Source organism: Mauremys mutica, chromosome 8 (assembly GCF_020497125.1).
Source record: "Mauremys mutica isolate MM-2020 ecotype Southern chromosome 8, ASM2049712v1, whole genome shotgun sequence".
NCBI classification, from domain to species: Eukaryota; Metazoa; Chordata; order Testudines; family Geoemydidae; genus Mauremys; species Mauremys mutica.
The window spans coordinates 33,353,328-33,365,497 of NC_059079.1; the positions used below are offsets into that span (position 1 = coordinate 33,353,328).

Sequence of the window (12,170 nt, forward strand, 5' to 3'; positions counted from 1 at the left end):
AAAGCTAGAGGAAGGTAGATCATCTTTATATAAAGGTTTATGGGTCTGTCCATAAGAAAAGAGGCATAATTTTATGACTACAGCTTCCTTTTGGACTCCGGATTAAGAGACACAAGTAATTAAAAGAGTGAAATAAAAGAGTTTTGAAAAAGTTGGAGAGGATTCAATCAAAAACCAGAAGAATGATGCAAGGTCAAGAAAACCTATCTTACACTTAGAGCGTTAAGAAGCTCAACCTTTTTAGTTTATCAAAGAGACGGGTAAGAAGTGCATTGATTACCATGTATAGGTATCAACACAAGGAGAAATATCTAATGTTAAGAGTTTTTCAACATACCTCACAAAGGGCTGGAAGTTGAAGCTAGACAACTTTAAACTTAAATAAGGCATACTTTTTTTTTAATCTCTGCAGCTAATTAACCAATGGAACAATTTAGCGAGGGATGTGGTGGATTCTCCTACACTTGAAGTCTTTTAATCAAGATTGGATGTCTTTCTAAAGGATATACTCTAGTTCAACAGAAAGTTATGGCTTCTATTATTGCTGGAGGTCAGACTGGATTATCATAATGGTTCCCCGTGGCCTTAAAATTTATGAAATCTATGAAAATGAAAACAAATGGCACCAACCAGAAATCTGACCATGATAGCTGGAAACTAAAGAAATGATGCACATTTTCACTGACTTTTTAATAATATATTTCACCTTCCAAGAAGCTATTCTCAAATAGAATCAATGACCTAACATTTATAACAATCGGGGATTTCTAAAGACTGGAAAAACAAAACAAGAGGATGCTAGTCCTTTATGATGTTTTTAAGACCATAACATTGGGTTCAATGGCCCACCTTCCAATGGAGATACATTCTGGAAAACAAGTTCTTTACCTTCTAAGTCTATAAAGATTGAACATGTTTTGGGGGAAAATTTCCCTTGTGATTCAGATACCAGTTATGGATGACAAAGGCAGGATCAATGCTAAACTTGCCTACTCTGCATTTGCCCCAACTGGGTGGATACCAATGAATTATGCATCTTCAAACGAGATTTCTTCCCTGTTGGGTTAGTTTAGTTAATTACCAAAACCTAGGATTATTTGTCTGTAAGCTGTGCTGTATATTTATATAATTTATTACAACAGAGGAAAATGGAGAGAAAAAGCTAAGTTAAATCGATCTGTTTCATATTACCAGTGAACAGACGTTGTCAAGCTGCTGTTTGAATTGCAGTGAAGCTATTCTATCCAGTTTTCCTGGATCCTCTGGTGGCCTTGCTCTTCCTATGTTCTTATTCTTTTATGTCTACTTCATGTAGAGATGTATTACTGTAGCTTACTGACAAAATCAAATTAATTTGTAAAAGGGCTTCGTTCAGGGTTCTCAGATCTGTTCTCTTTAGAGGATCAAAAAGTATCTTTCTTTGCTCCCCAAAGCAGTATTGTTTGGGTTTGATGTGTGTTTCTTATACAGAGAGAATAACATGACCCATTTCTACTGATGGTTAAAACAGTCCAACACAGTAAGTACATTTATTTAGGGATAACCTTCAAGAGGACTCTCAGTACTAGGCTCCCGCTGCCTTCAGCCCAGATGCAATTGCCACGCTTAGAATTTGTATAGCTCTGTGTGAAGAAAGATGTGTATGTGTTTCAAGCTTACTTCCACTGAACGTATAGCACAATAGTGATGGGGGTAGCAGACATGTCAGGCACGCTACTTGTCATACGTGGGTAAAGGGACACCAGGAAAGTTTATCATGAGGAAGGAGACTGATGTGGTAATAACAAAATGTTTTTTAAGTACATCAGAAGCAGGAAGCCTGCTAAACAACCAGTGGGGCCCCTTGATGATCAAAATACAAAAGGAGCGCTTAAAGAGGCTGAGGAGGTTAGGGAGATTCCCATACCTGAGCTGGCTTTTGTAGGTGACAAACCTGAGGAACTGTCACAGATTAAAGTGTCACTAGAGGAGGTTTTGGAATTAATTGATAAATTCAACATTAACAAGTCACCAGAACCAGATGGCATTCACCCAAGAGTTCTGAAAGAACTCAAATGTGAAGTTGCGGAACTTCACGTTTGTAACCTGTCCTTTAAATCGGCTTCGGTACCCAATGACTGGAAGTTAGCTAATGTAATGCCAATATTTAAAAAGGGCTCTAGAGGTGATCCCGGTAATTACAGACCGGTAAGTCTAACGTCAGTACCAGGAAAATTAGTCGAAACAATAGTTAAGAATAAAATTGTCAGACAGATAGAAAAACATAAACTGTTGAGCAATAGTCAACATGGTTTCTGTAAAGGGAAATCGTGTCTTACTAATCTATTAGAGTTCTTTGAAGGGGTCAACAAACATGTGGACAAGGGGGATCCAGTGGACATAGTATACTTAGATTTCCAGAAAGCCTTTGACAAGGTCCCTCACCAAAGGCTGTTATGTAAATTAAGCTGTCACGGGATAAAAGGGAAGGTCCTTTCATGGATTGAGAACTGGTTAAAAGACAGGGAACAAAGGGTAGGAATTAATGGTAAATTCTCAGAATGAAGAGGGGTAACTAGTGGTGTTCCCCAAGGGTTAGTCCTAGGACCAATCCTATTCAATTTATTCATAAATGATCTGGAGAAAGGGGTAAACAGTGAGGTGGCCAAGTTTGCAGATGATACTAAACTGCTCAAGATAGTTAAGACCAAAGCAGACTGTGAAGAACTTCAAAAAGATCTCACAAAACTAAGTGATTGGGCAACAAAATGGCAAATGAAATGTAATGTGGATAAATGTAAAGTAATGCACACTGGAAAAAATAACCCCAACTATACATACAATATGATGGGGGCTAAATTAGCTACAATGAGTCAGGAAAAAGATCTTGGAGTCATTGTGGACAGTTCTCTGAAGATGTCCACGCAGTGTGCAGAGGCGGTCAAAAAAGCAAACAGGATGTCAGGAATCATTAAAAAGGGGATAGAGAATAAGACGGAGAATATATTATTGCCCTTATATAAATCCATGGTACGCCCACATCTCCAATACTGTGTACAGATGTGGTCTCCTCACCTCAAAAAAGATATACTGATACTAGAAAAGATTCAGAAAAGGGCAACTAAAATGATTAGGGGTTTGGAGAGGGTCCCATATGAGGAAAGATTAAAGAGGCTAGGACTCTTCAGCTTGGAAAAGAGAAGACTAAGGGAGGATATGATAGAGGTATATAAAATCATGAGTGATGTGGAGAAAGTGGATAAGGAAAAGTTATTTACTTATTCCCATAATACAAGAACTAGGAGTCACCAAATGAAATTAATAGGCAGCAGGTTTAAAACAAATAAAAGGAAGTTCTTCTTCATGCAGCCACAGTCAACTTGTGGAACTCCTTACCTGAGGAGGTTGTGAAGGCTAGGACTATAACAGCATTTAAAAGAGAACTGGATAAATTCATGGTGGTTAAGTCCATAAATGGCTATTAGCCAGGATGGGTAAAGAATGATGTCCCTAGCCTCTGTTTGTCAGAGGATGGAGATGGATGGCAGGAGAGAGATCACTTGATCATTGCCTGTTAGGTTCACTCCCTCTGGGGCACCTGGCATTGGCCACTGTCGGTAGACAGATACTGGGCTAGATGGACCTTTGGTCTGACCCGGTACGGCTGTTCTTATGTGCTTGTCATTAAGGGAAGGGAAATAACTGGGGAAGGTTGGGTTCATCCTTCAAGGCTGAAAGGTGGGATCATTATTTAGGGAAGTGTTTTGAGTAAGCTAGATCCCAAAGTGAACAACCCTGTTTGGCTGCACATTTGGCACACACAGGTGAACAGGCATTTGGTGCCAGGCGGGAGTGAGGTCTATTTTATCATAGATCTTTTATATGGACTAAGAGTGGGTGGACTGATAATAGATAATTTGTGTTTAATTTTAAATTCTGCTTTTAGAACTGCAGATTTCTGCCATGGCAACTGTCAGGGTGAATACTCAGTCTCAAGGTTGCACAAAAGCACTGTAACCTGCTGTTTAACTTTTTATTTTATAGGAAAGAAGCAGGGCAAGATGGGCCTGAGAAATAGTGAATATGGCAGCAGCATGAGACAGTCATTTAGGGGTGATTCAACTTCCATGGAACTCAAAGTCTTTATCCTAATAATGCTGGTGCAACACCCTATTGTATGATGCTTTCCTATGGCTTTTCCTAGAAATAAATTAGGGACTTTATTTATTTGAAGTTGTTTATTGAGGGTTGTGACTACAGGAAACCAAATTATTTAAAACCCTTTAAAGCTGTGGCACGCAAGAAAAAAGCAACTGAATCACGCTCTTGTGATAATCGTGCCCGCACACGGGGATGCAAAGTGTCTCAATAGGCTCCCTCCCTTCTGGGACCCCACCCCAGTAACATTGCCCGAGCTGGACGGAGACAAGGACAAAACAGATGGGAGCCACTGAAGGGCAGCAATGGTAGGGGACAGCGGTGGAAGCACGGCCGGGCCCCGCATTCACCACACCGGCCGCACCACACAAACGTGTTAAATCGTCATTCACCGATTGCCACAGCGCGCCGGCTGCAGGAGCTGCCTCTTGTCTGCATCCAACGCTGCTCCCCGCCCCTGCCGAGCCAGGCTGGCTGCCCCGGAACCTCCTTGCTGGGAGCCTGGATCCCCGCCACGCGCCACCTCGCCCCAGCCCTCCGCTGCCCCGCCCCCCCGGGGCCCTGCCTAGCCCCGCGAGCCAGATCTCCGCCCCACACGCAGCGGGTCGCAGCAACCGGCCCGGCCTAGTAAACAACCGGGGGGCGGAGCAGAGGTGTCTGAAGGAGCAGCCGCGATTGGTCAAGGTCGCTTCCGGACCGCCCAATGGGAGGAGGGAAGCTGGCTCTGTGTCCAATGCGCGGAGGTTTCCGGTGTGGAGAAGGCGGCCGGCAAGTTAGTTGTTTTGAGAGAGTCCCTGGGCTGCTTGGCGTCGCTGCCGTAGGGTGGACGCCGGCTCTAGGGGCGAACGCCGGAGTACGGGTTCTTCGTGAATACCAGCGATGTCCTATAAACTGTGTAGCTCAGGGACCGTCTATCAATCATCGACGCTCACGCCGGCGTTAGTACAAGAAGCTGCCGCCTAAGAGGGAGCGGACCCCGCCCGGCACATGGCGCGGTGTGGGGGGGACGCTGTCTCGAAAGGCACCAGCTGGGTCCCGGCAGCAGGCGGCGGGAGGGGGGCGTGGGAGCGGCAGAGGCTGAAGGAGATGGTGGCTGAGCAGCTCCGTCAGGATCTCGGCAGGTAGGGGCGGGGGCGCGGCACTCACCCTGGGGCCGGGCACAGCCGCGGGTCCAAGTGTGGTCGTGGGGAGCGGGGCACCCGAGGCATGGTGGGGACCTTCGGCCAGCCCCAGTGTTGTCATGGTACTCGGCGCAGGTGGGGTCACCACTTGGGAGTACCTTGGCCGCAGCCCTGCAGCATCAGGGCACAGTCTCTCAGCTCCCTGGCCCCTGGGGCTTACAGCCAGAGCTAGAGCGGAAAGGTGTAATAATAGTAGCCACGAAACTGTAAGAATGTCAGTTTCACTGCTGTTAGGCTCCCTGCTATGAAATCGAGCCCCTCCTCCTTAGGGCTGTCAGCCCTGGGGCTGGAAGAGCTCCATGTTGGGGTGGCAGTCTCCTGCTAAGAGCCCTGCGTGGTGCTGACAACCAATAGGCGGTGTGAGTAATGCAGATTCTGCATAGACACACTCTGTTGCCCTAACTACATTGACCAAAGCACTACGCCTCTTGCAGAGGTGGCGTTATTAAGTCAACGTACTGGGCAACTTACATCGGTGGGAGCACCACTGCAGTGTCGATAGTTACAGAGTGAGGTTGACATAAGCTGCCTTATGTTGACCTAACGCTAGTGTAGACCAGGGTTCTGAGTCTAGCAAACTGTCTCCTTCCTGTGGAGCTGGCCTTCAGATACTTCTGTGTCCCTATTCTGTGATGGTCTTTGTAGAGACTCTCTGGGTGTTGTCTGCTGTCTTGTATGTGTCTCCCGTTCCTCTAGATCACTTGTCCCTCTTGCATAGTCATCTTGTATGACCTGGGTGCCACTGCACCCCTCACAACTCCTTTAGTTCTATCCTTTTGGTGTGTCTATAAAGGCTGGATCCTCACAGGAATGCCTATCTCCATGGTAAGTTCTTGGCTGACCTTCGGTACATTTAGTGCCTGCTTTCTCAGATTGTTGGCCATCACCTTTTGGCAGTGTCCCCATCCTTCTGGCTACACCAGGTCTCCCCTAACTGGTGGTAAGTTTTGGTCCTTCATCACATCACTGTCTGCACTGGACTGTTTTGGTACCCCTGTGATGGAGTATTTCTGCGTACCAACAAATGTTAACAACAATGCCTGAATCAGAAGAAACAGCCTTGTGTAACAGTCTCTGAGCTGTTTTTGCAGCTGATTCAACCTTACCATTACTCCTATGGTATGCTTGGAAGGAGGTGTGGTGGTCAAACCCCCCTGCTCTTGCTCACACTGCAAAAATGGTTCAACTTTCCACGTTCCTTGTTGTCATAGGCTGGGGCACTTCTTTTACCCCCTCATGCAGTCTCCCACCTGAAATGCATTTCACTGTGGGTATAGAATGGTTTTTGTTCTGCTTTGGGGAGCAATAGTTCCCCCGAGCTCTTCGGACTCCTGTGAGGCTTGAGGCAGTGGTGAGCCCTCATGTGGTGCTGACCTCTCTTCTTGTTCCCCAGTAAGGTAAAATAATAGCTTTACTTTCCTGCTATTGTTGTCCTATTGCATGACCAGCTCTGTGTACAGCTCTAAATCCTCCTTCAACTGGGTCCATCACTGGGCTGGATTTGTTTGCAAAATCCAGGGCTCTGTGGGGGCTTACTTTGCAATCTGCTGCCCTTCAGAAAGCTAACAGCTCAGCTGTTGCCACCATGTTTCATTTTCAAAGAGTAAAGCATTGCAAAGCTAAGCTGAACAAATGGAACTTTATTAAACGCTGTCCGTTGCTCTGTCCACATGGCTGATTTGCTTCCAGCCTAACTCTCTGCATTCCCTATTTTTCCTGGTGCTCTCTTAATAACAGTCCCTTCAGGGAACATGAGCCCTCTGACTCCAGTTCCACTGATCAAGATACAGTAGTGGCATCACCAGCTGGGGGGTCTGTGTGCCATAGCAATGGATCACAGTGTCAGCATTGCACTTGGGCCATAGTGCTGGTGTAACTAGCTGAAGATGTGGGTCAGTTCCAGCAACTGAATTGAGTTAAAATGCTTCAACAGGATTTTTTTTTTCAGATGACTACATCCTGAATTGTCATGGCATTCATATTTCACTGTAATTTTAAAAAAATTGTATTTTTTAAAGATTCCAGTATATTATAAACAGTGTTTAGAGTGTGTCTTCTAGATGTGAATTTAATTGCATAATGATTCCTGTCCTCTAACAGGCTTCTTAAAGAAGAAATACATGCAGATGTCACTTTTTCTGTTGGTCATACTCTATTCAGAGCACATAAAGCGGTGCTTTTAGCAAGAGTTCCAGACTTCTTCTTACACTGTACCGGAAAACAATTAACTAATCTGAAAGACCATGAAACTTTTAATCTGGAGAACTTTGAGCCCTCAGAATTTAAAACATTTCTGCAGTAAGTTTTTCATTATCTTTTCTTTTTTTTTTGTATTTCACTGTCTAAAAATTAGAATGGACTTGTAGTCAGCATTTTTTGTGTATGTTCTGTAGTGTCTGTAGAGAGAATCTGATCAACAAAACTTTAGGTTTTGCTTAAAGTTACTGGATCCGCAAGTGTTCCAATTAGCATCAATGGGAGTTTTACCACCAATGTCAATAGTAGCAAGACTGGATCCTTAGTTTAGGGGAGAGGAGATTGAGGTAAGAGAATATTTAGTACTATATCTTAAGCAATTAACCCACCCATGCCTACTCACACCAATTAGCCCATTCTTGGATGATACAGCTTGGAGGACAGATAATTGTAGTTTTGAAATAAAACAAAAAATTTATGGTTTCTGTTGTTGCTAAATACCAACGTGGTTTATTGTGGCTGCTTAACACATCTGGTAAATATTAAGCCATAACAGAAATGGGAAGTAGTCAGCAAGTAGCAAATGAATGCCAGCATTATTCCTTGAATTACTTTATTAACCTGTTCATTTGTAAAGAAATAGGCCACTTGTGCTGAATCCCTGTGTTGTTTTATTATTGAAACATTTTATATTTTAAAGGGCTAGTAATAAAACTTTCAAACTGTAAATTTTCAAACATCTACAGATCTTAGAAAGACAAGAGGGTGATGTAATATCTTTTATTGGACCAACTCTGTTGATGAAAGATCTTGTCAAAGGACTTGCTCTCCCATCAGTATGGTAACATGGAAAAATTGATATATAGCATCCATTAAAGAGGTCATTAAAGGTGAAAATATTGAAAGTCCTCTGTATTATATTAAGGCTAGTGGCTGACTCACTGAATTTAATATTAAGCTGCTGCCATTAAGGTCCTAATGACTTAAATTTCTTTTTTTGAGATGACTGTAACTTATGCGGTGGAAGTATGGGCAGATGGTTGAAAACAGATAACCAATTTTCTGTGAATTACTAGTATGGAAGCAGTAGATTCTTCTAAAAAATCCAGAAGATATTGCTTAAAACATGGTATTTAGGGGGCACTACAGTTCATGAAATAGTGTAGGGTTTATCAGTTTCCTACTGAGATGTTAACAGTGGTGTCTTCAAAATAATATAAAACATGAAACTTTTGGTGTTAATAACACTTTTTTAAATGACAACTACTATTGGGAGTTTATTTAAAAAAAAAAAAGACATTACTCCGTGAGATACTGCACATAGCATTCTAATTGTGCATCATACCAATAGCAGTGTATATTAGTGGTGGTGTAGTAGGTTCTTATGCTGAACCAGTGCCACAGGACATAACTTCCCACATCTTTTAATTAAACATTTGGACTTACTCCTCTGTTTCCTGAATGGTAAGCATCGTATACCTACAATTCATGGCTCTGTATCACTTGTTTTCAATTAACTTGTGTTCATTGGAAAGCAAGTAAAAGTCCCTAGGGTCCAGGAGGCTCTCCAAGGAAAAATATGTGCTAGTCTTACAAAACAACTTGAGTTTCAAAACACTATGTCTAAATATAAACCGTAATCTTTTAAAATGCCCGTCTCCATGTATTCTAGATGATGTATAAATGCATCTGTGGGGTGGGGGGGGGACCCCACCTCTGCCTTAGTGCTGAAGGATGAAATGGTTATCAATATGTACATCCTCCTAATCTTCCATCTTCTCAAAAGTCTGGAAAAACAGATGGCCTTTTAAAAAGCCCTAAAGGTCTACAGCCTTGAACTTTATTGGACCAAGTGAGGGAAGCATACTTCAGAGTTGAGTGGGTCCCCACTGAGAACAGCATTCTAGCAGCCCTCTCTCAGGTAAAGGTGGAATGTGTCAGGTTGTGTGCCTCCACTAATCTCTGTGGCAGAGGTATCCCATGGGGTCTTTCTGTTAGCCAGGATCCAAACCAGTTAGACCTGTATAAGTCAGAAACAATACCTTGAATTACACCCAAAAATGAAATGGTGTAGGTCTTGGAGCACAGATGTAATGTGGTCACTGCATGAAGCTCTGGTAAGAAGGGCGGGGGTGGGGTGGGGAGGGGCACTGTATTAGATAAAGTTCTGGATTGTCCTCCAGTGTAGCACCATGTAGAGTGCGTTTACTCTGAAGTAACAAATCTATGGATAGCTGTAGTAAAGCTTGCATCTGAAAAAGACTGCAGTCTCCTAGCCGAGCCCAAAGTGAAATAAGCACTTTTGGCCACTGATGCAGCCTGGATTTCTAGAAACAGCTAAGGACCTTCAGTTGCAATCATGTGCGATAAGTTGTAGGATATCCCCCAACAAAGGGAACTGACCCAGCCTTCCCATACTATCACGATGTCTTCTTCCAAACTAGAAATTTTACACTCAATCTTGTCTGCACTGAGTCTCACCCAGATATACTTCAGATCCATAATCTCACTTCAGCACAGTCACTCAACTGCTCTGAATAGGGCAGATGAGCTGGAGAAATAAAGCTGGGTGTAATTTGCATACTGAAGACACTGCAGCTAGGGTGACCAGACAGCAACTGTGGAAAAATCAGGACCGGGTGGAGGGTAATAGGCACCTATACAAGACAAAGCTCCAAATATCGGGACATCTGGTCAACCTAACTGCAGCTCATATAACCTCAATAATCCTAATGGCTTTGTGTATGTTATGAGCAGGAAGGAAGACAAGATGAACTCCACTTGAGAGAAACATTTAAACAGATGAGCAGTTGCCCAGTACTACCCTGTGGTGTCATTCAATTGTCTCCTTATCTACAGCTGCTAAAGTCTGCCAGGAACAGGTCTTTGTCATGAGGACATCCTCAACTGATACAGCCATTCCATTCTCTGTACTTAGGTACAGAGTAAGGCTCAAGAAGACTTGAGGAATACAGACAATTCTGGAGCTGTCTTGCTACAGGCCCCTGTGCCTTCTCTAAGAAGGCAGTACTTGGATAGGTCAATAATTTAGAGAACAAGCATGTCAGTGTTAAGAAATAATTTCTTCAGCCAGGGTCTTTCACTTTCTTTCTTAAGAGAAGGCTGTCGCAGACCATCAGTATCCTATGTTTTCCATATGCTACAGTAACTGGTGAAAGACAGATTGAATATTTTATTGCCCTTGATGAGGTAAAGGGTAGAAACATAGTCATGTAAAATTCAAAATTCAGTGTTTAGATGACAGGAATTTTTGATTGGGGTAGATGCTGCTGTCATTAAACAAAACCTGTGTGTGTGAGGGAACTGTATATAAGTCTCAATACTATAAGGGGGAAAAGAACTTTGGTTTTACTGTATAGATACTTTTCCTTGCAGACTTGGAACCTAGTTTTGTTAATTTTATTCCTTAACCATCAAGGTACTGTATGTCTAATTCTGATCAAATAAGTTTTTCTCTATTTAGACATCACAAATGCAAACCATAACATATTGACTCATAAGGACATATTTACAGCAGCTATGTTTCACTTTTCAGGGTAGAGCTGGTGAGGTGAAAATGCAGAATAGGGAGAATGGGTGACTATGTATTCATGTTACTAAATGCTTTTGTTTATATTTTTGCCCTTAAACTATGAATAGTGTGTGTACACCTACATATCTATATTTAAAGTGGGTTGGGCTGGTAGCCTATTAAGGTCGCTGACACTTGCCAATATAAGACCCTGTTTTCATTTGCTTAGAACAATTACAAACTTTAACTGTTTGGGCTGAAATTTTCTATGCTGGGTGTCTGCCTCAGGCTGAAGGGTTTTTTGTTTTTTTTTTAAACTTAAGCCAAAATAGTTGAACTGTTTCTGTGAACGAGGCTAGGAAAAAATACGTTGTTTTGTCCATGTTAAAATATTCTTAGCAACCTTTTTTTTTTTTTTTTTTTTAAGAAGTTTGGTTTCCCCCATGCTTTGGAGTAGGGACTTGAACTTTGGCAAGGGCCTGACCTTTGTGAGACTTGCTGGAACATTGCAGCTAAAATCCCTGAAGACTCTGTCTACACTGGGCATGTTTCAGCCTGCAGCTGAACAGGATTTTCCCTGCAATTGCAGCTCTGGGTTGCTGTGGGCCAGAGCCAGGCACTGAAACTGAGAACAGGAAGCCTGTTTTTCTTGTGCTCTCAATGCCCCCCCGGCAGGGTCCAGGCAGAGTGGAGGAGGAAGCTGCCTGATTTGAATGCAGAGGGGACAAGAGTTGGTCCTGAGTGGGGGAATAGGAGAGTAGATTGAGACCGGGACAAGAGGCTGTTGGGGGTGGCGGGGCAAAGGGAAATTGGGACTAGGGTTAGAGAGTGTGGAGATAGAGACTGGCTGGGTCCAGACTCTGTGAACCAGTGAGGCAGAGGAAAGAGATGGAGACAGATCAGACAACGATTTGAGCTGTAGGGAGAAGAATTGTGACTAGTTGGGCAAACAGATTAGGACCAGGACTGATGAAGTGGTGGGGTAGGAACAGGACACTGAGATGGGATGAGGAGGGAGACAGGGACTGGGAGCCAGTGGGGGCAGAGTGGATTGGAGGTCAGGGTGGGGAGAGACAGATTGGACAAGGAACTGGGAAAAGAGGAACTTGTACATGCTAGGAAAG

At 43.3% G+C, this 12,170-nt stretch overlaps 1 protein-coding gene across 1 annotated transcript in view; it reads left to right on the forward strand.

The window, feature by feature from the left end:
• The first annotated feature begins 4,925 nt into the window (after window positions 1-4,925).
• Window positions 4,926-12,170, forward strand: part of BTBD8 (BTB domain containing 8) — a 67,116-nt gene continuing 59,871 nt past the window's right edge. The window contains exons 1-2 of the mRNA XM_045028614.1: window positions 4,926-5,258; window positions 7,419-7,616. Coding sequence (XP_044884549.1) covers window positions 5,125-5,258; window positions 7,419-7,616 — 332 coding nt within the window. The 5' untranslated portion in view covers window positions 4,926-5,124. The remainder of the gene's footprint in view (window positions 5,259-7,418; window positions 7,617-12,170) is intronic.